This window comes from Salminus brasiliensis, chromosome 22, assembly GCF_030463535.1.
Source record: "Salminus brasiliensis chromosome 22, fSalBra1.hap2, whole genome shotgun sequence".
Lineage (NCBI taxonomy): Eukaryota > Metazoa > Chordata > Actinopteri > Characiformes > Bryconidae > Salminus > Salminus brasiliensis.
The window spans coordinates 32,773,199-32,798,795 of record NC_132899.1 but is presented as its reverse complement, the minus strand read 5'-3'; the positions used below and the strand labels follow the sequence as shown (position 1 = coordinate 32,798,795).

At 49.4% G+C, this 25,597-nt stretch overlaps 1 protein-coding gene across 2 annotated transcripts; it reads right to left on the bottom strand.

Moving 5' to 3' along the window:
- Positions 1–739: 739 nt before the first annotated feature.
- On the bottom strand, positions 740–24,946 carry taok2b (TAO kinase 2b). Of its 2 annotated transcripts, XM_072666648.1 has the most exons (19): positions 24,421–24,945; positions 22,023–22,163; positions 20,982–21,053; positions 20,760–20,861; positions 19,895–19,940; positions 19,545–19,641; positions 18,570–18,683; positions 17,760–17,851; positions 17,172–17,265; positions 16,382–16,463; positions 15,658–15,825; positions 15,158–15,364; positions 13,918–14,307; positions 12,966–13,094; positions 10,785–10,988; positions 9,900–10,139; positions 4,918–5,130; positions 3,977–4,159; positions 740–3,823 (listed from the first exon to the last, which is right to left on the bottom strand). In XM_072666648.1, the coding sequence occupies exons 2-19, from the start codon at positions 22,152–22,154 to the stop codon at positions 2,957–2,959; spliced, it is 3,432 nt and encodes a 1,143-aa protein (XP_072522749.1). In that variant the 5' UTR covers positions 22,155–22,163; positions 24,421–24,945; the 3' UTR covers positions 740–2,956. The 2 variants fall into 2 exon arrangements, with proteins under 2 accessions (XP_072522749.1, XP_072522748.1); XM_072666647.1 differs by lacking the exons at positions 740–3,823; positions 3,977–4,159; positions 4,918–5,130 and having other exon boundaries at positions 5,940–10,139; positions 24,421–24,946.
- Between the last annotated feature and the right edge of the window lie 651 nt (positions 24,947–25,597).

Genomic DNA, 25,597 nt, shown 5'->3' with positions numbered 1-25,597 from the left:
CCAGTTTGACTGTATACATAAATATTTAGCTAACATTATTGAGACAATATAACCCAAGCTACGTCCATGCTAATAGCTAGCTAACACTGCTGCACACTGAAAGCAGAGCTTGCTGGGTTAGGAGGGGTATTCTGGTGACGTAGCTAGCTTGTAGGTCCGGATGTGACGTGGTGTTGGAGCTAACGGTCTGTACAGTAGCTTAGCAAATTGCTAAAGCAGGAGCTACAAGCTAGCCGCACCACTCCTTCCCCTCACCTCCGTTTGTCTTGTGCTTGTGAATCGAAATGAACTGCGATCAGACGCTGAACGCCTTTCTTAATTTGACTGAACTTCATTCACGTATCCTTAGTGTTCGGAGAGTGAAATGACCACACGCAGACGCTCCGTGTTAATATCAATTTATTACCTTTTAAATGACTTCTCATTTTGTTCAACACACGTTCGGACGACTCCCCTCCGGCTGAGCTGGAAGTTTAAAGTATTAAAAACGTCCTTTCAGGCAAAACCTCCACTTCTAACCCCACAGTCATTTTCACAGTCGGCCTACGGGGCTATCAATCGGGGCTGGTGGATGGACGGGATCCGTCCCCTTGTCCCCCCCGTCCCCCCGTCCACTGAGACGCCTCGGCCTAAAACAAAACAAGGAGAGCCTCCTTTACCACTGTACATGGATCCGCCCACCGGGATCGGCTCGTCAGCGTTAGCCCTTGCCTCTAAGGTGTTTATTTTTGTTTGTTTGTTTGTTTGTTTGTTTGTTTGTTTGTTTTCGAGCCGATCGTGGAAACCGCTCCGAGACCAGAGGAACCGGTGAGGGGAACAAAAAAAAAAAATCCATTTCTGTGGCACAACCTCATCAGCCCTCCCGACAACTACAGACCCAACACTCAAGATACATAAGGAGTTCGGCATGCACGTTTTTTTTTTTTTTCTTTTCTTTTTTTACTTTAAACCAAGCATAAAGGAGCAGGTTATACAGAGTCGTCAGAGCTGGTGTTTCTCACTTTTCGTCTTTTAGATTTTCTTTCTTTTTCTGCTCGGGTAAACTACAGTCTCGGTGACCACTGGACTGAGGAACGTACGAGTTCTACCGCATACCCTTCGGTCTTGCACATGCCCCCGTCGCGTTCGTCGCAGGTCTTCCGAAGTTTTCTCGGGATACGAATTCCTTCCGTTTTGCCCAAAAAGGAGAAAAGGAATAAAGGAAGGGAAATCGAGCAAGGAAACACACCTGACGCGAGAACCCTGGGACTGTCCGGACGCGACGTAACCCCCAGTACCTCCAGTCCCTTCCGTCCTTTGTGAAGCAAAGTGTGTCGTAAACCATTCAGCGTCTTACTGGTTACGGTCTACCACCTTCTCTTCGGTCAAGACCTCAGTCCTCGATCTTTCGCTGATTGCAATCCGGAGAAACTACAACACTTGCGTTATTCATTGTCGTTTTAACGTGAAATAATTCGGACTCAACTTTGAGAACTAGGCGCTCTCGTCAATCACGATTCGGTAAATAAAAAATATCACTGATTGTGTACCATTCGGCCAACACACACTCTCTCTCTCACACACACACACACACACAACCTGACTATTAACAATTATTAATAATCAAGTATTAATAACCATTAATACCGAACACACCAGACCTGACAAAAGTAACACTTCTGTTTGCGGTTAAAATTGTTTCATTTCCAACAAAAACAAACAAAGAAACAAAAAGAAGTTCAAAGCTGAGCTGATTGTTGTATTTGGAAAGCAAAATGTGCACATGATAACGACAAATAAGGTACTACGAGTTGGGCTCTAGTGGCGCAACCCCCGCTGTACGCTCCTACGGCTAAATGTTAGGCAATAATCCGTTCACATTTCGTTATATCAAAGTTATGATAATCATCGTTACTATAGAAAACTGTGGACACAATGCTGCAACACTTCAGATACTATATACAATCAAATTTACAACTGGTGGGAAACGTGACTCTAAATGTTCGGGTTTTTTTTTTCGGACAGTTACAGTAGCCTTACGTCTCAAGTGTGACTGGGTTACATATGAATACAAATGTATTTTGTACATTAATCTCATGCACTGGAGCAACTCCCACAGACACCAACGCTATTGTAAAGTCTGACGACAGCTGTTTTCGTTTTTTTCTTCTTTTCTTTTTTTAAACACGTCTAAAGTGTTGAAAGACTTAATAGTTTAATCTTAGAAACATTCTGTGTTCGCGTGTCTTGTGTACGTGTTCGTAAGTCCGCCTGGGCGAAATCTACGTAGCACGGCATTCTTTTAACACTCCTTAAAGGCAGTGGTGATGTTCCAAGCCAGTCAAGTAGGTTTTAATCATCTTGTTTCCTTGTTTTTAAACTTCTTTACGAAACAAGGTTTAAAAAACGGAAACATCTAAAACGACTATCAGCGAAATGAAAAAGGATACGATTAAGATGTGCTCTCTTGAATTTCTCTCGCTTTCTTTCGCGTAGCTTTAAACACATCAGAGGATGGCGACCCCGAGCTCTCTCGTTCTCGACCCTTAGGTCTGAAGGACTTTACACACCGGACGCGACGGGAATAACGGCATTTGGAAATCTGCAATTTTATTAGTACTCATGTATGCAGTGTTTTTTCTGGATAAAGAAACCGGAATAAGGGACGAACGTGTCCTTTTGCACTTCCGAAAAAAAGTCCGAAAAAAACCCCAGTGCAAACACTGACGTTGGATACATCCAATTTTGAAAAAGCGCCCACGCACTTTTACGCACATTCTTTCAGATGTCCGAACCTTATTCCGAGTTTGTTTACGCAGTTATATGTCAACTGATCACTGATTTTTCCATTACCATGCCAACACCAATCATAGAATTTACGTCATTGAGAAAAACATCGGAAATCATCGGTGCGAATCTAAAGTAACGTGTCTGTAAACCCACAGGGACAGATGATCGCGTCCGGTGTGTAACGACCTTAGGAGTAGGAGAGGTGCGATCCGTTGGAAATGTGGGAGGTGACAGAGGTGCTGCGGCTCAGGACTCCGTCCCCGCCACCCGAACCCCCCGGCCCGCCGCCGGAGGCCGTCCTGCGGAGGGGCTGAGGGCTGTTCCTCAGGGCCATCAGGCTGGGACCTCTTACCACCAGGCCCCCTCCGCCTCCGTACATCCCCTGCGAGGATGAGGAGGAGGAGGATGAGGCCTGGCCGGAGGAAGAAGAAGAGGAGAGCGAAATGGTGGGTGGGGCCGGGGGAGGAGGAGGGAGGAGAGCCAGGGACTGGGAGGAGGAGCGGGAGGGAAGGTGGTGGGGGAAGGCGTGGGGGTGGGCGAGGTCCCCCCGACTCCCTCCTACTCCCCCCCACTCCCTCTCTTTCTCCCGCTCCCTCTCTCGGTCCCTCTCCCGCTCCCGGTACAGCTGGGGCGTGCTCTGGTGGTGGTAGTGCTGGGGGAGGTGGTGGCGGTGGTGGTGGTGCGAGGAAGAGGACGAGGAGGAGGAAGAAGAGGAGGAGCGGGACGAATGGTGCACAACAGGGCCGTCCCGAGCCAGGCCCAGGGCGTGGGCAGAGGAGGACGAGGCCGACGACTCGGCCCGGCTGGGGCCCCGTCGGGAGTGGGGGTGAGGTCCCCCTCCGTGGCTCCAGTGGCTGGAGGAGCGCGGGGTTTGGCTGGACGGGTAACCCTGCTTGGGGTAGGCCTCGGACGGGATGCCCGTCAGTGCCAGGCTGCTGAAGCCCAGACGCAGGCTTTCCGAGTCGAAGGCCTCGATCTCGCTGGCCTGGCGCTCCAGCAGCGATCGGATCCTCTCGGAGCGCTCGTTCTGCAGAGACAGCATCTCCTCCTCGATCTGCAGGGAGACAGAAGAATGAGGGCTTTCCGGAAGAAGCTGTGCCGTGGTTTCAACGTCAACTGATCAGATCAATTACAGATAGACGGTAACTCATTAAAAAGGGAGACCCTGGCACATTCCCACCACACTGAGATCAGGCCGCCTGTTTACCCTCTGCTCCAGCAGCGCTCTGCGGATGGACACCCTCTGCTCCAAGTCCTTGACCTCCCTCTCGTGCTGCGTGTCGGTGTGGATCTTGATCTTGCTCTGGTAGGCGTTCAGCAGCTCCAGCTCCTGCTGCAGCTGCATCCTCAGCGCCTGATACTCCGCCTCCTGCGTCTCATCCAATCGCAGCTGAAGAAACAAGAGTGCATATAAGGTCAGTGAGGCGGGGCCTCCGAGCACAGGACAGGAGGTCTGGACCCACGGTTTCAATGCTGTCTGATGGACCCTCGTCGACCCCCACTCGTGCCCCGTGAAGCCACTGCACCATCTTAGGGGCGGACCATTACCGTGTTAAGGATGGAGGTTTGTTGGGTGACCCAGAAATCAACTTGGGTGAATACTAGCAAACCGGCTATGCCGTTAAAATTAACCGTAGGGTAGTGGAACAACTAGCCGCACTCTCCAGCATATTAGCCAATTAGCTAGCTACATAACCTGTAGCTAGCTCTAAACTGTAGCAAGGTGCTAGCCGATTAGCTGGGATTTCTTCAATCCGAGTTGAGGGTCCGCCTCGGGATTTGAACTTGCGACATTCCGGTTGCTGTCTCACCTCAACCGGAGGTGCAAAAACTAGAGTAATTGAAGTAATTGAGTAATGGGGTATAATTAACTGCACTCTGGCCAATCAGCTCCTTACTTTCATGTTTATCAAAGTCTGTGAGGCCGTGAAGTCGCCAAGGGCTCACCGTAAACAGTACCGAACCAGAGGACGGGACATGCAGCGGAGGTACAGGGACAGTATCAGGAGCGTGGCTCGACGTGGCAACCCGTCCGCTCTCCGCCGCCGCCGCCGAGGGCATGCCGGTAATGGTGCAGAGTGAGGGGCGTGGCTCAGGGATGGTGGATGGGGGTGGAAATTGTGATTGACATGTCCTTGCCTTACTCACAGCCTGTGTGGACAGCATGTCGTTGATGGAGTGGTCGTACTGCTCGGCCAGGATGGCCAGCTTACGCGTCTGCTCGTCCTTCAGCCTCTTCAGCACGGCCTTGTGGTCCGACTTGGGCGTGTTCTCCAGCAGGTGGTTCCGCAGGGCCTTGTACTGCCGCGTCTGGATCTTGCACGTGTCCTGGAACTGACGCTTGATCTGAAGCTCTTTGGACTGGAGAAACAAGGGGGCGGGAAAGGGGGGGGGTGGAAAGAGTGAAAATGGAAGAGAGGCAAAGGGCAGGGGTATGACCGTCTTTGGCGGCCTCCATCTAAGGACAGCAGGAGCAGAAGACCTCGACATGCTCCACTTACCTTTGAGACACTCCTGAAACCTTGAAAACTCCTTTTATTCAATGAAACGAGTCAGTTTAAGCCGAATAATCTGAGCACTATTCTACTCGTCACTTTTTAAATTCTGTCTGGACGCAAAATGATGCCACAGCCAACCGTAAGGTCAGTTTAGCTCTAGCGTGCCAACAGCACCCCCTTGTGTTGAATCAGCCTGAAAACAAAGCTACATGCTTCACATCTGAGAGGAGGGGAACTGTAAAAAGGGTTCACTGTACAGTTCAGCAACGAGCCCTTGTGTCCCAGCAGGACTTATGAGTCTGGGCCCGTCCTGGACGACCACTGTCCACTCCTTACATTTCTGAGTCTTAAAAACTAGGGTTGTACAAATCCAGTAGGTGGTGTAGAGTAGTGGCTAACTACACCACCTTCACAATGACTAGGGCCCAAGCGAGCTCACCAATAAGAGTCCTGGAGCCAGTCTGCTAACTCCACACTCTCCGACCTGTGTAACACGATGCTCATATGAGAGCTCTGCATGAGGGGGTCGGACAACTGCTGGAAATGTGGAGGAAAATAAATAAATAAAATAAAATAAATAAATAAATAAATAAATAAATAAATAAAAATGAAGACAGAGAAACTCAAAAAGCAAAAAGACGGACGCAAATCAAAACGAACAAAAGACGAAAATTTCAACAAAAAATTTATTTCACATTGAAATGAATTCTCTCCACTTACAGTAAACATCCATTCATTCACTCAGTGAAGATGAAATGCACACGAAAAAAACCAAAAAACACTTTCTTAAAACCTGCAGAATTATCCCACACACACTCACACACACATAAAATGAACAGAATGTGTGTAAACATGCACAAATAAAAAACAAAGGTGATGTAAAAAAAAAATAATAATAAGAATAATAAAATAAAATGTAAAAAAACCACAAAAAAATGATACATTCAGCAGTACTAAACCGTTATGGCCGAACTTTACGGGCAGTAATACACAAATGCCTCACGTTTTTACTCAATTCAGAGAATTTCGATGAATTTGTTTCTGTTAAATTTTAAGCTCTGCAGGAATAGAGGTCCTAGATGTGCATCATTAAATCAATTCCCTTAAAAATCATTTTAAAACCCCTAAATAAATAAAATGAAAAAATAAAACTGATACTTTCAGTTGGGTCATCCCCAAACCGCTTCTAAGCGCAATAAAAGCTCCTGATATTTCGATTTTTCGAACTTCCTCCCAGTGCATGCTTTCCTTTTCTTTGATTATAACTCAGTAATAAAGCTCTTCATTTCTCTGCATCACATTCTTACGGCTGCAGCAATCTTTGGTTTCGGTTTAGCGGCACCGCAACCTACGATTCCTCCAGAGGATTGTCTTCAGATATTAGTTTAGCCTTAAAAGCCTAGAATATTCTATTTCTATACATATAAACAATAATAAAATACTTCACTTTCATTTGCGCTGTTCAACAGTGAACATGCTTAGCTAAAGCTCTTATCTCCATATAAAAGTATATGACTTCAGAAATGTTTACACGGTAAATCGTTCAGTACACGTCATTGGCAGAAAAACAAAAAGCACAATAACATTTATAAACGTCTGAGATTATCGTCTGCCTCGCGTTTTCGCCCGTTACTCAAGTCAACCAGTCCAGGAATATTCTCTCACTACTCTCCAGTTTGCGCTCATCCAGCGTTCACACCCAGCTAAATGGCTCATTATTTCGAGAAATTAAGGCAAAATAATTCTTTTTAAAAAGAACAGGATCTTAAATAAAATACTTTTTTAGTGATTTTTTGATGTCAATAAATCTTAAAATATTTAATTCATTATTTTAAGATAGTAAGAAGTTAATAGAAAATGAGATGTTAAGTCAAAACCGTACTAACAAGTAATTCTAATGTATTAAGTAAGACTTATTTTTGTGAAAATCTCACTAAAATAAGTCATTATTTTGCGATATTAGGTCATAATATGTAATACTTTGCAGATATGAAGTTAATTTCTCACTAAAATAAGCAAGAATTTTGAGATAAAGTGAGACTCGTGAAGTCCGGGCCGCCACGCACAATTTCTGAAATTATGACTCTGGTTTCTAAAACCCTACAGCTCACTTCCCACCACCAGGAAAGAGCCAGGCTGGTGGAGGGTGGAGGTGGGGCGATATTGCACTTCCTTCAACATGAACTACGTGTGTAGTGTGTAGTGTGTGTGGCTGTGGGCTGAAATAGTGTAAATAGCTGATCATACAGATAGTACAGTACAGTGCTTACAGTGGCTGCTGCAAAAACACTAGTTCGGTTCATCTGAACAGAAGCAGTCGTGGCGTCAGAGGCAGGCCCATGGCGGCTTACTCAAGTGACCCCCCTGCTGTGCCAGGAAAGCTTCTCTGAAATCAGAAGACTTCCTCAAGCGGAGAGCGAATACGAAAATGAGGGACAAAAAAAACACAACAACAACAACAATAACAACAACAGAACCAACAGATTGCACAAATATGGTCATGAACCAAAAACTGTAAGACATAAGTCTTAAGTCATTAAGAAAATAATAAAAAACAGTAATTCAGCGGCATAAAGGGAACTTTTACGAAAAGCACATTCACTGGACGAGGGGTCGTGAACATACGAGTTTGGACAGATGGTGAGGAAATGGGCTGAAAGCCAAAATGCAACTAATTCAGTGGGAAAAGGGAGTGGTCCCAGTGAGCGGGGGGTCGGGAAAATACAGACAAAGTGGGAACAAAAAGACAAACGCAAACAAATAATAATAATAATAATAAAAATAAAAAAATACACGAGGACGGGCGACGTGAATGAACGATCACACTCAGACAGACAACTGCTTCAGACAGCTTCCCTAGATGACATCCAACATACGACACCCTAAGCTCGAAACCCTAACCCCACCCCTCCGCAAATCTCCCTTGCTCATTTCCGTCTATCTCCAAGGCACAATCTTCCCCTTCAAGCTCCTCCCTGAAGCCGTCCTCCTCAGGCCACTCTCCCACCTGCCCTCCTCCCTGTACACCCTTTCCCGCTCCGCCCTCCTGCGCCGCTCCCTCTCTCTCCTCTCCCTCATCCTCCGCCGCTGCTCCCTCACCGCTTGAGGCAGGAGCCTGGGCAGCTTGCTTGGCTTCTCTTCGCGCAAGAGCCCAAAGGCCCGCAGCCTGCTCAGGTACTGCGGAGGAAGCTCTTTCAGGACTTTGCTGGCTACTTTAAGCACCACCGAATTGGCCAAATCAGCCAGGACCCCTATGGGACGGCGGACGAAGCGCCTCGCCCAGAGCAGGCACCGGGCCAGCAGGGCAGATCCCATGCGCCGGGACTGGTACTCGGCCGGGAGGCTTTTGACAGGCACAGGGATCCTGGAGCGCCGGCCGCCCCAGTTGCGGCCGGCTTTTGGGAACATGTCGTAGAGGCTGCGCTCGGCCAGGCCGCCCAGCAGCGACTGGCACAGGGTGAAGAGAGGCTTGGGCAGGCGGAAGAGCAGCCGCACCCAGAGCCGCCGGAGCTTGCGCGGGGAGTCCTGGAGGAAGACTCGGGCTGGTCGTACCACCAGCACCACCAGCAGGTAGAGGGAGAGGAAGAGGGAGGGTGAGCTGAGGAAGAAGGCCGAGATCAGGGCCACCGGGACGTAATAGAGGCCCAGGCTCAGCGACAGGCCCAGGCTGAAGAGGCCCGAGGCCCAGAGCGTGAGCGATAAGTATGTGGACAAAGAGAGGGAGCAGAGGGAACGCAGGAAGAGGTACGAGAAGAAGAGGGCCAAGAAGGCCAGCTCGGCCGAGAGGAGGACAGAAGCGAGGGAAGGAAGGGGCGGGGAGCGGCGGAGGGAAAGAAGGAAGACGGCGAGGGACAAGAGGGTGGGCACGGACGGCTGAACCGCCGCAGACAGCGAGAGGACGAGGCAGATGGTGTGGGAGAAGAGCGAAGGGAAGGAAGGCTTAGAGGAGGAGGGCGGTGAGGCCGGGGCACGAACGGGAGGCGGCTCAAGCTCCTCCAAAGTGTCGGGGAAGTAAAATTCGGACAGCTCGTCCACGTCCCGTTCACGCTCGCGAGGCCGGTGCTCAAGAGAGGGTGTGGAGATGATGAGCTCTGACGGACAGCCGTCAGCCACGCCCCTGCCCTCTTCCCCTTCTTCCTCTGTCTCCATCTCTGTCTCACTGCCCGAATCATCCTCCTCGTCCCACTGTGTGCCATCCACCTGTCTCCGGTGGCCTTCTCCGTCATCGCCCTCTTTACGTTCCTTCTCCTCCTGCCATTCCTCAGTCCCTACCCTCTCCACATCTACATCCTCCTTGGCGAATACTATCCCACCTGCCGCTTCCGCCTCTCCCCCAGCCTCCTTCTCCCCACTCTGCTCAGTTAAGGGCTGTATATGGCTTCCCTCATCCTGCCTGCTCACAATATCCCTCCCTTCTCCCAAGCCCTCGCTGCTGCTTCTCTCACTTCCATCAACTTCGTCAACCCTCTCTTCCTCTACGGTTACCCCCACAGATGAGGCCGACTCTCCGTACATCACCCTCTGATCCCCATCCCTCTCCTCAACCAGTTCTTCCACCCCGTCCCTCACAGGCCCTGACCCCACGTCATCGGGTCCCTCCCCCGCAGGGTCTGTGCCGTCTGTCTCACTCACTCTCAGGCTCTTGGGCTGCTGGCGGACCTCCATGGCATGCTTCTGGCGGAGCTCCTGCTCACGCCGCTTGTTGTACTCCATCTGATTGGTGAGCTCGCTCTGGTGCTGCGTGCGGATCAGGTCGGCACGGGTGCGCTGCACCAGGCCCAGCTGCCGGAACTCCAGCTCCTGTGTGGACTCGTGGTGCCGCAGGAGCATGGCGCACTCCAGGTCCTTCAGTGTCTGCTTCTTGTTCAGTTCCTGTGGGGAGAGATAAGGATGCCTCCTTTTTAATCCGGACAAGGAAAATCTGGTGGAGAAATTGAAGCAGTTATATAAGCAGTATATTTTTACACTTTCGTCAACTGAGCTCCTTGAAGATCCACTTTTCTGGAGCGCTCCAGCCCTAATCTGCCACATCTTAAGTCCTTGCTTAGCTGGGTCAAGCGGGTTAGATTGGGACAGAGGTGAAACCTCCAGGTTTAAAAGTTACATTTTCGGAGTGTGAAATGACTCCTGCTGTAAACTAGTAGGAGCTGCTCCGGACAACATTTTAAGTGGTGGTAGGTGGCAGTAACTTCAGGCTCCTGCAGATGCCGCTGCACAAGGATGACGGGGCTATAAAGACCTGCGGGAGTGTGACGGGATCCATAGACTGAGCCTGAAGTTACTACCACCTTAAAATACACAAGGCATCGGTCAAGAAATTCATCGTATCTTTGTATCTTCGCAGAGACCTGGGGATGATGAGTTTCCCCACCATAGACCAGTGGTCAAAAGGTCCAGCGATCACTTCTTCTGGTGTGTGTTATTCTGTACAGCTCCTGTAATATCCTCTAAATATTGGTGGCAGTATTGAGACTGATGGATCAACTCATGGTTCACGTGCGTACTGCCATGCTCTACCTCTCTGACCAGGTCCTGCTCCAGGTTGTGTCGGGCCAGCAGCATCTTCCTCTTGTACTGACGGCACTGCAGCTCGTAGTACTGCCTCTGTCGCCGCAGCAGCCCTGCCTCCTCCTCGGCCTGGTGCTGCTGCAGACACTCCTTCTGCTGCACCAGCCACTCCTGCTTTTCTCGCTTCGGTGTGGACTGGTTCTCGTTCAGCTCCTGTGTGCAGAAGGAGGAAGATTCGACTGTTAGACTGTCGGGAGTGTTTTCAGTATTCGAGTCGAGTCTGGCTCCTCTCTGACCCTGACGGCAAGCCAGTAAGGTATCAGCCAAGAGCCTTTCACCTTGGCGGAGGAGTCTAGACACAGCAGCTTTTCTAAACCAGCCAGGAGACATTTCCCATCGCAGAAGGACTTTGCATTGCCAGGGTTTTTTTTTTAAAGCCACTTGTGGGGCTCTGATTGTAGCTGGGGAGTTTCCTTGCTGAGAGCTGTGTGTGCATGTTTTGATTACTGTTCATTTATCTAGTGTGTCTTTTGATGTTTTGGTGTGCTGCATAAATCAAAACTATATATAGTAGTTTATCGTTTTGTGATAAATTACGCAATATGTAATATGCAGGGATGTCCCAACCTGATCTCGGGATAGGGTCCAGATCCAGGCATTGTTAATGGATCGGGTATCGGCTGTCACAGCAGGTATAGCAGAGCGCCACTGATGGATTATTTGCGTGTAAGAATACATTATGTACTCATAAACATGTTTATATGTGTATTCTGCTATAATGACCAAGCCTGAGACAGTCAGCATTTCTGTGCTCAAGATTAGTGTAATACCCTTGGGGGGCTAGGCAGAGCCTACTTGGGGTGAATCAGAGGTAAACTGATTGGAAAAAACCCAAAATTCTGCAGTAGTGTGATTGTCAGCACAAATGGCCTTGCAGGTGTTAGCACTCTTTTAAAAAATAAAGTCGTAGGAACGAAGGACATAAGCGAATACAAAAGTGACAGGGTTAAGGGGTAAGGGGCTTCCCATAGTAATATAAGCGGACCCAATCGTGAGATATTATGATAAAAAAATATGCGTGGGGGTAGCCACAGCTAGACAAGGACAGTATATAAGGCCCAAGAGGAGCCTCACTTTTTTAGACTGCTTTGGGAGAGTGCTTTACATGTAGTGCCTTAGTCTTCACCTTATTTTGTACACTTTATACAGAAATAAAGGTTGCACTCTGCCTTTCTATTGACTACGGAGCTGGATTCTTTTATGCACCATTTCTAAATGCTTATTAGCTGATTGGGGGATTTATAGAGAAAAAGAGCCGACACCACCTTGCGTCCTCTAGGCGCCAATAATTGGCATGATCCTCAGCTGCTGCAGACGAATTATCTGCTATTATCTGTGACCTTATTTCAGTGAGTAAAAGGAAAGAGGAAGACTTTAGCTTAGCATTAGCTCAGAGCCTCGCTGTAAACGAGACCCAGAGATATTGTATCCATTCTCTCCATTTGGGAAGGTCTAACGGTCCTCCCATCCCGTCTAAACTCCTGAATTGCGCCTGGTTAGAAGTGACTAGTGGTCAAACTGTGGAGGAAATGCTCCACCACACTCTTTGGTTCAGAACCGAAGAGAATGCTAACGCTAATGCTCACACACTAGGTGATCAGACTGCAGAGCTGGAGAGGAGCTGGGAGCTGAATGGTCAGGTGGGTCAGTCAGACTGGACTGTAAGAGATTAAACAACTGTTTTAGAAACTGATTTTAGAAAACTGGAGCTAAAACAGTGATTTTACTGCTGATTACTAAGTTGTAGGGCTGTATTTTTTTGTATCGGCCAATAGGCAGCGCTAGAAGACTCGGATCCGGGGGTAATATACCTTGATCGGGACATCCCTGATGAGACGCTTTTCCGGGCACATTGTGGACACCACCAGCAACTCCAGAACTGACTGCATGTTTCATAACAGAGCGAGCATGACTGGACCTGCCGAACTGGGCTGGGTGCAGCCGCAGTTGGACAGCAGCGCTCCTGTCGACTAGGCGACAACAATCACACGCTGAAGCAGGCCTCAAATTACCGACCCGCCGTTCCTCACGCTGATTTACTGAGCAGCTAGCGGTAGCAGGTGTCTCCTTTTTGGAGAGAGAGAAGCTTGTAAAGGGCTCCTGCAGGTCAGCGGGCGTAATTCTGCTCACCTCCTTCAGCTGCTCTTTGCGCTGCCTGTACTGCCGCTTCTGAGACTCCAGCAGAGTCGTGAGTTCCTTCTTCTGCTGAGTCAGGATGTGCTGCTGGAACTTCTTCTCCTCTGTGGAGGATCCCTTAGTCTACAGGAAGGAAGACGAAGGAGGTAAACGGTTGCGTATCCATGTAGAAGACCAGGAGATCTAAACACTCATGCTGATGATCACATGACACCTGATGTGATCATCCATTTAGAGGTAAAGAACTTAAGACGCCATAGCCCAAATGAGGGCTCCAAATCAGTCACTGTGAACATCTAGCAGTATATCTGAAGCATCACAGGTCCAATATAAGCAACCAAGATACCATATTACAGCTTAGGATCTCTGCTTTTAATCAAATTTGCCATTTTAGCTTTAGTTTATTTTAGAAAATATATATCTTGGTAATGAAAAAATGCTAATATAGGTACAGGAGCCCTATAGGACACTTGGAGAAGCTGCCTGTCTCACGGTCTACTCCAGCTAGAATATCTAGAGTAGACCCACGGTGACACGAGATTCAGAAGCAAAAAGTGTTGGTGGGCATAAAGGCTTCAGTTTATAGTTTAAATCTAGATTTTAAAATGAAATTCAGAACAAAACACCTATTTATGGTTTTCTTCATATTTTGAAAACTGCAGATCAGCTTCAGTATCTTGAAATGTTCTCTATTACACATTTAAAGGCTTTTCAGTAACATTAGCTCATGAAATTGCCTCTAGTTTAAATAAGGCTTGAGCAGAAAGCCCCAAGATTTGGGGGTGTAATTTCAGGCGGAAGATGGAATGGAGGTTTGGGAGGTTAATGGACGGTTCTTCAGAAAAACAGTGTGTGGGGAACCTTTTTAATGTTTGAAGAAAGGTTAAGAAACCCATCACTAAATAAAGCTTCTCATTTATGTCCTCCCCGTCCTCCGCTCCCTCACCTCTTTCTCCAGTATAACCTGGTGCTTCTTGTTGAACTTGTCGCTCTCGCTGCTGAAGTTGTTCCTCTGCGTCTCCAGCTCCTTGTCCAGCCGCAGCTGGTGCTCGTCCATCTCGGCCTTCAGCTTGTTCTCCAGGGCCATCAGCTGCTTCTGGTGCTGGCGCCTCATGCGCTTGTAGCCGGACATCTGCTCCCGCAGCGCCGAGCCCTGCTCGTGCTCCTGGATCTGACGCGTCACCAGCGACGCCGTCCGGATGGTGGCGAAGTGGTCCCGGCCTCGGCGCCGGCGCCCACCACCGCCGCCTCCACCACCGCCGCCACCGCTGGACGGCCCCTGTTGCTGGGAGTCCACCTCTGGCTGGTAGGGATCGTCGTAGATGTTGTCATGGCTCTGGGAAGTGGACAGAGGAACGAGACAGAGGTGACGGACAGTTCGGAATTGGGCTCCTCTGCGATTTTTTATTTTTTTTTACGAAGCCCTTGAGCTGAACAGGGTGTGCTGGAGCGCCGCGTACTTGCATGCGGGGAATTTTTCACACAGAGCTGTGAAATCTAACACGTTCCCTCTGTCCCATATGGAATTCACAGCACAAAGAGTGGGCGTCTGGATTCTACATTCATCTTTAAATCAGACGAGAAGTTAAACTTAGACTTACAGTTCCTCAACTTCTCCCACAAAACAAATCCCACTGAAAAACGCATGGCAGTAAGTTTGTGGACACTACTGCCCCTCCAGCGTTTCCTCTGAAATCAGGGGGATTAGCCAGGAGTTTGTCCAAGTCTTTGAGGAGGATTTCACTGCATTGAGCCACACAGTGAAGAGGTATGGATTGGACGGAGCTCAGTCATTCCAGAGAACGCATTCATACCCCTGTAGCCAGGGATGGACTCTCCATCGGGAGGGCCTCAATAGACCCTTCTGTCCTTCAGTGCACCAGCCAATAACTCAAATACTCTGGCCTATCTGCCTATCTCTGTCCAGTCGGAATATAGGTTTAATGCCGGCCAACATCGCTTTAAGAGTGATGAGGGGAGAGCGCGCCATCTACCCACCCGGCCAATTGTGCAATTTATCAGACTCCGGCTGCCGATGGCAAAGCGGCGTGGCTCGGGATTCGAACTCGCAACCCCCAGGCCACTGTGGCAGTGCATTGTGACCACTGAACTGACCACTGGGCCCCGACGCGTCCGAGGAGGAGATTACCCCAGTGTAAACGCATTTCCCCTTCAAGGATACTGACCAGGGGTTTGTGCAGCACGGAGCTGTTGGAGGTGACCGTGTGCTCGCCCTCCTGCATCATGGCCATCTCCCCGCTGTCGTCCGAGCCGTCGGCCAGGCTGTTCACCGAGGAGCTCTGGGAGCTGGCGCTGATGGACATGGAGGGCAGCGAATGCGAGCTCTCCATGCTGTTCACCGTCCCCGTCCGCAGCATGTACTGCTCCACGTCCTGCAGGGCGAGAGGACAAACAGGCCCAGCATCAACATCAGCCTCAACTAGCTGCACTACCCCCCTGACCAGTGTGAAGTAAACCTGCTATATATTAGTCTGGGCGTGGTCTTAATATTCTAATCAGCGTGCGTGATTGACAGCCCTCCATCACTGGTGAACAAGCCTAGTTTACGATACTGTGGCGACGCTGAGCGTCGTGGTTTACTGAGGTTTACACATACAGATATATACACAAGCTCGAACCACGGCTGGAGGAGCAGCCGCTGTATTGGGGGGTACTGGCTACCCACCTCCTCCTCCTCCGCGCCCTCAGCGGCCGGGCCGTTGTGCGTTTCCTGGAAGAGGATCTTCTTCATTTTGCGGTACTGCAGGTTGTCGAGCTCTCGCACGGCGTCTTTAGTGCGTGTGATCAGATCCATCACCACCGTCAGCGGGCGCTCCCGACACAGGAAATGATGCTAGGAGACGAGGGAGAGAGAGAGGGAGAGAGAATGTATTTAGAATAGCACAGAAATAAACACTGGGGTCAGGGACCCAAGGCAAGCCTAGCCCCGCCCATTCAGCCTACAGCAGCCTAGCCCCGCCCATTCAGCCTACAGCAGCTTAGCCCCGCCCAGCCAATTACTCAAATACATGCCTGTGGTGGTAGGCTGATGTGCAGATATGCACACCATGGACAAAAGTATTGGGACACCTCCACACTATTCCACCTAGAGGAGCTTTTCTGACATCCCATTCTAAACCCATAGGCTTTATTAATATGGAGCTGGTCCCCCTTTGCTCTAAGCTCTACCAGCAGCAGCAGCAGGTCTGGAGCTCTGCAGTTACTGAGTCAGTTGGAGGCTTTTCTGCACTCGGCCCTGACCCCGCTCTGTAACTTTACGTGGTCTGACAGACACTCGGTGGCTGAGCTGCTCTCTGTGAGCTGCGTGGAAGAACGACAGACTGCAGGACTAGAGGCTGGATTTTATACAGCTGTGGCTGAACGGGACCGAGCGCAGAGAGGAAGCTCACCTTGAGCAGCACGTCAGAGGTAGGTCTGTCCTGGGCGATCTTCTGCAGACAGGAGTCCACGAAATTCCGGAAATAATCCGACCTGAGGAACACAGTGCAGCCAGGTGAGCGTCTGAATTGTGAGTCAGGTGTGAACAGGGGCTACAGAGGGAGGCAGAGTGTCGCGCAGACAGGAGAACAGGCTGGCAGCAGATTAGTCCTGGGTGATGCATCATCGGTACTGGTATTGCAGCACATCTGTCATGAGGGTTTGTGATATTAATAGATAAAAGCTTGGCTGACTGCGACATTTGCCTTTTTGCTGGGTGCTTCAGATTTGCTTGCAAAGAGTTCAAAACACAGACGGCAATTTAATAAATGTAATAAACCTCACTGTCTAAGACCAGTCCAATCAAAACCAGCAATATGAGGCACCAAGACAATCGAGGAAGTCGGATACGTACTAGACGTCTATGGTGACCCTTTTTTTTTTTGCTTCCTTAATTAGGTACCCCCTCATACTGTGAAAATACTGTGCTACTGATTATTTCTGAACAATGGAAAATCTAAAAACTTTCATGCAAAAACCTTGTATGTCCAAAACTGCAGCTTTAGAACTTTACAAGAGAAGGAAAGAATGTAACAGACTTCATTCCATGTCATTTTGGAGCATTTCTATTGGTCAGTTTATCATGAAATCCTGATACAACGTCCAAAAGCACTGCCGGAGAAAAGTGAGAAACAGCAAAAATGGAGATACAAGGTTTTTGCATGACCCTGATTATATGAACTATGGGAATGGATGTCTCACCAGTGATTGGACTGCAGGACTGGGCTTTCGTTCTGTGCGATGTGGTATAAGGCACTCATAGCATTCATGTTAAACAAGGGAGGCTTCCTCTCCGCTGTGGGAAACAAAGAGAGAGAGAGAGAGAGAGAGAGCGAGCAAGAGAGAGAGAGAGAGGATTAAACACGGCAGCATCACACTTCACCTCACTGCTTTTGCCGCATCAGAAGAGCACCCTCCCGAAATCCCAGCTCCACTGGCTGAGGCTCCATGCTCGTCAGCATGTTCTCACGGTCGAGGCAAACCTGCTCATTTGGGACTCGATCTACACCCCTCAAACGGAGTACGGGCACAAAAAGGGTGGAAAGGGATCCACTGCTTTTGTTTTCATTTGAAACGAATATTAATGAGCGCAGGAAGTGATGTAGCCGGGTCCCAAGACGGTTCGGTTTGGTGGTAAACGGCCTTCAAAACAATGGACAGCAGCCACAGCGACGTGTCTTAGTTCAGATTTGTATGTACAGCAGTGGAGTAAAAGCAGTTTACACTCCTCAACTGTAGAGGGAGCCAAAACACAAAACACCAGTACAGCAGTGCAGATTCATTACTCACCCAGCTCTATACAGGTGATGCCGAGTGACCACACGTCCACTTTCCCGTCATACTGGCCCTCATCCATGGCCAAGATCACCTCTGGAGCCATCCTGCCAGAAACAACACTCACGTCCATTAACAGGACGTCCGGGACTAGGCTGTACAGTACAGATACAGGCTGTAGCCTGTACTACACTTTGAGCACACGCTGATGAGCCAAAACATTATGACCCCTCACAGACGAAGGTTGCAGTAGCGTTGGTGAAGAGGTAACAAGGTCTGGGTCCTCTGTTAGACGTTAACGGAACAGTCGGTTCCTGGAGAAATGGGCAACGTGAAGCCCAGAGTCCAGAACGTCTCCCAAGCGGCTCCAAGTCCTTCGGGTTTGGGTTCCCGGTCAGCAGCGCCGACGGTGGACTGAGGAGGGACGGGCCAGCGACCAACCACCAACCACAACACACCATGCAGCGCCCTCTGCCGCGTAGCTGCATACCGCACAGAGTGCCCATGCTAACACCTGTCCACAGTCGCCTAGATTGGACGCGTGAGCGGCAGAAGTAAAGCCAGGATCTGCTGGACTGTCTTAGTGAAGAATTTACGGATAGCACCCTCACAGGTCTACGGAGGGAGCTACTTCGGCAGCAGAAGGACGACCAGCACCACATTAAGCAGTCATACTGGTCCTAATGTTTTGGCTTGTTGGTGTACATTCCTACATTTGAGACATTTAGCAGGGTTGAGGGATCCCGAGTAAAATCACTACTTTAGCCCCTAATCATCCTGGCATGTTATGGTGGTTTTTAGGTCACACAAGAAAGACAGCCTTACCAGTAGGGTGTGCCTACGAACGAGTTGGCGGGGGCGACGATGGAAGCGGAGCCAAAGTCTCCCAGTTTGACCTGGCCTGGCTCCGTCAGCAAGATATTTCCGGCCTTCACGTCCCTGTGAGGACACAGTACACAGAAACCTCGCTCTCAATAACAGCCTCACTTCTCAGTACCAGCAAAATTCCCATATTTAGACGTTGCTTTAAGCATCAGAAACACATGTTTACAACGAGGATCTACAGCATCACCAGGAGCACCAGGAGCTATTAGCTTACTAAATGCGCCCCCTTGTGGAGAATCCTTAACCTGCTAAACGTGAGTGAGTAAGTTACTATGAGCTAATAACTAATGAAGTAGAACCACTACAAGCTCCCACTAAAGCCCATTTTATGCCTCTTTTTATGCCTGAATATATAGCCTCGTACCCTGCCCCGTAACCCGAAACGGTTCAATGCTCGGGACGTCTTCTCTCTCTCTTTTTACTTGCAGGACATTTAGTTTGAAGTTTTGCTCCAACCCATAACAAAATAATCCGCCGAGAGTCTCACACACAGTGGCGTTAAGGACCCCCCCCCCCCTCTCACCAGGCTAGTGTTTTGGCTGGAGGGCCACTTGTCTAAGTCTTCGCTGAAGCTCCACCCATGTCGGACCAATGCCTACAATATTTACAGCAGGTGAAGATCTGACTCTTCTCAGTTGGACAACCAACGATCCTATTGGTTAGTGAAGCACTGCTGAGTGTTAAATTCAACCAGACATTATTTAAAAGTGTGAGACGGATTAAAAAAAGGCAGATATTGATAGATTTAATAAATAAATCCAAATGTGGGAAAAGCGAAGTCATGATATGGAGGGTGGCTCTACTCTTCAGCTTCCTTAAAATCAATAGAAGCGAGTCAGGAGGCTCTGTAGCACTTCAGCATAAAGGCACTGAGTGATTCCGCCAGCACACGAGCTGCAGGGGCCGAGTCTGTACCTGTGAATCATGTTGTGAGAGTGGAGGTACACCAGGCCCTGCAGTGCACCGTGGATGATGGCTGCAATTTCCACTTCTTGCAGAGGCTTCTTGTGCACTGAGGGAAAAGAGGAAGCAAAAATAAATAAATATATATATATGAAAAAAGCGAAGTTCCCATTTATAGCAGATTCTCACAGTAACGGCCCTGTAACTGTAACAATGAAGCACGCAGCCCCCACAAAACACTTTCGTTATCGAGTCCAGTGCTGCGCTCAAAATTAATTGAAGCCAATGAATAGCATGCACTTCTGTAGCTCAGGAAAGTCCTGCTGGCTGGCTAAGTTAACCTGTTTCGGTCGTTCACTCACCTTCTAGCAGATCTGAGGCTGACCCCAAGCAGTACTCCATCACCAGCTGAGGAGCAGAGAGGAGGTTGTTAGAGTTAGGGGCGCATAGCAACACTGATGGCATCTCGCGCTCAATTACAGGGCCGATTTTGGTGCAAGGCAGGCAGGACCTACTCCTAAGCGAAGCGAATAATAATAGGCAGTATCGCAATCCTGCTGCCATTACTACAGAGAAAGCACAGGCTGAAAATCAGCCGAAGCTCTTATCCGCCCGTCTCGCGACTCACATTCATACTTCATTATAAGAAATCGAACACTACCAGCAGCAGCGGCAGCAGACCCCAAGTGCTCGGCATAATTAAACGGATAAGACGTGGACAGAGTTGTTTAGAGTGGACCTGAAGCGGAGCTGTGGAGCTGAAGCTCTAATAATAAAAGCTCCTCACAGAAAGTTCTTCACCTAATGGTGATGAAGACGCTGCCTGATGCCTGAGACACTGTTCTACCAGAGTTCTGAGAAGAGTTCGGCTCTAGAACCTGCTTTTAGAACCAGATCATTAAAATGGTGGAGGGATACATGCTGCAGGGCAAAAAAGTAGTCCCTAAATAAACTGCATTAGTTATGTATTGTATTAGTCCACTGTTTTACCTTTATCATCATCATCATCATTCCTTATAAACCTCAGAAGACTCGTGTAGCTGCACTGGTGGGTTCGGATAGTATATAAAATATGGGTGGAACTTCCCTTCCTCCCGAGGAACAACGAGAAGAACTGGCTTTGTTTGGCCTGAGCGAAAGCGACATTGTAATAAGGAGGAAGCGGTGCTACCGGGTCAGTACATTCTTTGCTCAGGGCAGCACAATCACCATCCCTCTCCCACTCACCCATGCTGTGTGCTCTCTCAAGTAGCAGCCTCTGTACTCCACGGTGTTGGGGTGCCGCAGCTTCTGGAGGAACTTCACCTCTTTGATAATATCCTGCCACTTCTGCAGCAGGAACAAGAGAACAATGAGAAAACGGGTCACGTGCCGACCCAGCATGCACCAGCATCAACACTCTGCCCTTTCTGCAAGCACGCCTAAATACGCCCCACAATGTTTCCTCACCTCGTTGGACTGCTTGCCGCTGTAGGACATCTTCTTGATGGCCACCACCTCATTGGTGCGGATGTCGTGGGCCTGCCAAGAGAAGGGGACAGAACAAACGCCTTGGTCATCTTCAGTGCGTCCACACCTACGTTCTCAAGCTGAATTTGGAGTGTGCCAGCCCAGCAGGTGGCAATTCTGATACATCGAAGCTTGCCATCATGGGGTCTCCTGAAGAAAGTCACGAGAGCTTACAGTGCTGTACAGAAGCTTCAGAGAGAGGTTCTACAGTAGAAGCTCCAGATCTCATCAGAACAGATAAAGCAGCTGAACATGAATCCAGTAAAAAGGAGAAACAAGAGCTTCTCATTCTGAAGAAAGAAAGTAGGGAGATCTTGTCGGTGAGCTAGTCTGAAGAACAGAGCTCGGTTCCTCCAGGGTTCTCCTGGACGCCCCCCCACCCAGTCCAGCCAGCACAGCATGGAGGATGTGTTCACCTCCATCAGCAGCAGCAGCAGCAGCAGCAGCAGCTCACCTGATTTACCATCATTAAGCCCTGATTTACCACCAAACCAGGTGTTGATCTGAGGAGAACTCTAAATTTGCGGTTCCTCCTTCAAAAGAACATCCAGAAGAAGCACAACAGAGCTGGAAAACGAGCCGATTCCAGACCCCCTAAACTGTTACATCACAGTCTTGACGTATTATATATATACACATATATTTTCACGCCTTTAGAGGTTATTATTAAAGCAAGGCTAAAAGCTAACAAAGTTGGCTAGGGTGCGAGCTGTGCATCGTGAAGACGCCTATCCAGTGAGGAGGAGCTAGCTAGGCTATAAGCTAATCCTAACACAATCAACTAGCATATTGTCAGCCTGCTAACTGTTGGGTAATTGGTGCAAAAACACTGACAATCATCTTCGGAACCACCTGAATGCGTGTGGGCGGGGCCTACGTTTCCCATAGGCTCTGCTCTGACCGATACGGATCAGGAGAAACGTTCCCTTCTGACAATAATCAGACACTTATAAACATTTCACGAGGCTTTTTAAGACTTACGAAGTAGACGGCTCCGAAGCTGCCATGGCCTATCTCACGCAGGTCAGTGAAGAGCTTCTCCGGGTCCTCCCTGTAGAAGAGCTCAGCCACCTCCGGGTCCTTCAAGCTCCCTGCCCGCACACTCGACGGCATGGCCAGCGCCTTCACTCACACACACACACACACACACACACATATATATATATATAAATGCACTGTGAAAAAGGCTTGAAAGCGATGCACTATTGTTAGACAGCCACGCAGAACCGCATAAGTAGACAGCTCAGAACAGCAGCCACACAAAACCCCGCTCATGCCTAATCCAGAGCACTTGTTGAGAGGGCGAACCGTTACACCCTCTGACGCCTCTAGAAGATAAAAGGCTCCATTTTCCTGCAGAGCTGAAGCCGCAACCGGCTGCAGAATCTAGGATGTGGCGCCACTTTCACATGTGCAGCTTTGCGAACAGGCCCATATTCCTAAAACAAATGATGAATAATTGATCCCTACAACCAATAATAGAACCTCCAGTCATCCACATCAAACAAGACACTGGCAAATACACACAGGGACGGCAGCACGACACTCGCACCCACCCGCCCGCCCGCCCGCCCGCCCGCCCGCTGCATCCAGAATCAGGCCCGAAAGCCTTCGCGATCCAAGTGAAGCCGGGCCAAACCCTTCGTAGTATATAGAATATCTAGCAGTATATAAAATAGTATCGCAGGGTATTGGTATACATGGGTATAGGAATAGCTGTGTGTAGAGATGGGAGTATAGGTGGGTATAGATGGCTATATGGATGATATGGGTATATATAGGCAGATAAGGATATTAGAGGGCATATGACCAGTAGGGGTATAGATAAAGCTGGGTCTAAGGGTGAGTACGGTTATACAGACAGTACATGGGTGGGTGGATGAGTATAAACAGGCATTGATGGTATGGATGGACACATAGCAGGGTATGAATATACATGGATATATGTATATGGGCAGCTGTGTGTAGAGAAGGGTATATGGATGGGTATAGATGGGCATGGACAAGTTCAAATGAAAAAATGGATGTATGGGTATAGATGGGAATCAGCATAAAAGGGTATAGGTATGGTATAGCTCTCCCATAGAGAGATCTATATGGATGATAGGGGTACAAAAAGGCATATAAGGGTATTAATTAGAGGGTATATGAACAGTCGAGAACAGTAGGGGTATAGATATAGCTGGGTCTATGGCTAGGGTATGGTTATACCGAGGCTACATGGGTGGGTGGATCAGTATAAACAGGCATTGATGGGCATCGGTAGCAGGGCATCGGCATCAATGGATATATGGGCAGCTGTGTGTAGAGACGGGTATATGGATGGGTATAGAGGAAAATATGGATTTGTGTGGGTATAGATGGGACTATGTATAGTCTATAGGCGAGTATGGTTATACGGACGGTACGCGGGTGGGTGGACGAGTATAAATTGCTATATGGATGATGGGGGCTTAAACTGGCATTGATGGGCATGGATGGACACATAGCAGGGTATCGATATACAGGGATGTACGTATATGGGCAGCTGTGTGTAGAGACGGGTATAGGTATAGTATAGCTATCCCATGATGATAATGGGTACGTCTATGGGCGAGTATGGTTATACGGATGGTACGCGGATGGGCTTTGACGGGTAGATGGCAGGGTCAAGGGGGGTATGGGTGAATATGGATGGCTCAGGGCATGAAGGGGGGTGTGTATCGTTGGTGAGGGTGATGAGGCTGGGGGATGGATGAGGGGTCAGCACGGCTCTTCTGGAAGGAGCAGAAACACAGGGAGTCCCAGAGAGGGGTCCACGACCTCCCTCGCTGTGGGCTCTCACTCAGGGGAAGCCAAAAACACACCAACGACACCATTGCGGCCACAGTTTCAGGCCCGAATCATCCCAAATGTCCATTTTAAGCCCTGTTAGGTTATTTATTATTATTATTATTATTATTGTCATGTTTAGCCAGTTTAACAGAGCTGACACGAAGCGCGTGAAACGAGGCCAGCTGCTCGCGACGGATGCTACAGCTAGCTTGCTATGCTAGTTAGTTAGCATAGTTAGCCAGCTAGCTAGCGATCACTTTCCCCTCAGCAGGGCATTAATAACGGGTTAATAAACGCGTCTGAAGGCGTTATAAGGCAGCCGAGGCAGAGTCAACACTGCCTCTCTGACTCTTCGTGATGGTTTAAGCCGTGTAAGAAGCGAAGCTAGGCTAAGCTAGGCTAAGCTAAGCTAGGCTAAGCTAACTCACGAAACAGCGTCTCGCCCCAAAATAAGGGACGAGGGCCGCTGCCGTTTTCTCAGCGAGTAGACTGAGGGTTTCTGCGGCGATAAGTGCTTCATTTTGCACAGTAACCTCCTCCTCTTCCTCCTCCTCCTCCTCCTCACCGTGGTTCACAGGCTCCACCGTAGCTAGCGGATGCTAGCTAACCGCTCCGGCCTGGCGAGCAAAATCCGGCCCTTCCTCCCCCCGCGCCTCTCGGCTCAGCAGCGGGCCGCCTCGCCGACACGACGAGCCATGTGGTCCTTAGGCGGTTACAAGCCGTCCGTGGCCGAAATGAGAGCGGTAGGGAGCGCTGGAAGCGGGGCCGTGTGAGAGCGTGTGTTTTTCGGAGTGAAAAAGGGAGCTGGTCGCGTTTCTGTCCGCCGGCCGAGGCTGAGAACCATCAGCTGATCAGCAGCAGCGAAACACGGCTGAACCGCCTCACAGAGCCGCGCCTCGCCCCGCTCCAGCGCCCGTTCCCAGCGCCTCTGCTCATTACGTTGGTGTCACTCGTGTGATTCGCCTCTGTTCGACACCAACATCTCCATTTTCATGCTTCTCCCTCTCTTTCAATCCGTTAGTGTGTGTGAGTGTGTGTGATGGCGGAGCGGGGCGGGAGCCGAGCGGAAAACGGAAAGCGGAGCTCCGAGTGTCTCGGAATCGGTTATTTTGAATCGGTGCTTTTTATGAACCGATTCGCTCGTTTCGCGGATTCACTGACTGCTGAGTTAGCCTGGCTCAAGGGCCCAGCAATGGCAGCTTAGTGGACCCTGATATCAGTCCCACAAGCCTGTGCGACTCATAGCACAGCAATGATAATGAATGAATGCTAATGGGGACGTACCGGTCCCAGTTGTGGGCCCCACTTAGTCTATAGTCACTGGTCCCAGTAGGGTTACAGTCACTGGTCCCAGTAAGGTTACAGTCACTGGTCCCAGTAGGGTTACAGTCACTGGTCCCAGTTAGGTTAAAGTTGTGAGCCCCACTTAGTCTATAGTCACTGGTCCCAGTAGGGTTACAGTCACTGGTCCCAGTTAGGTTATAGTCACTGGTCCCAGTAGGGTTACAGTCACTGGTCCCAGTTAGGTTAAAGTTGTGGGCCCCACTTAGTCTATAGTCACTGGTCCCAGTAGGGTTACAGTCACTGGTCCCAGTAAGGTTACAGTCACTGGTCCCAGTAGGGTTACAGTCACTGGTCCCAGTTAGGTTAAAGTTGTGAGCCCCACTTAGTCTATAGTCACTGGTCCCAGTAGGGTTACAGTCACTGGTCCCAGTTAGGTTATAGTCACTGGTCCCAGTTAG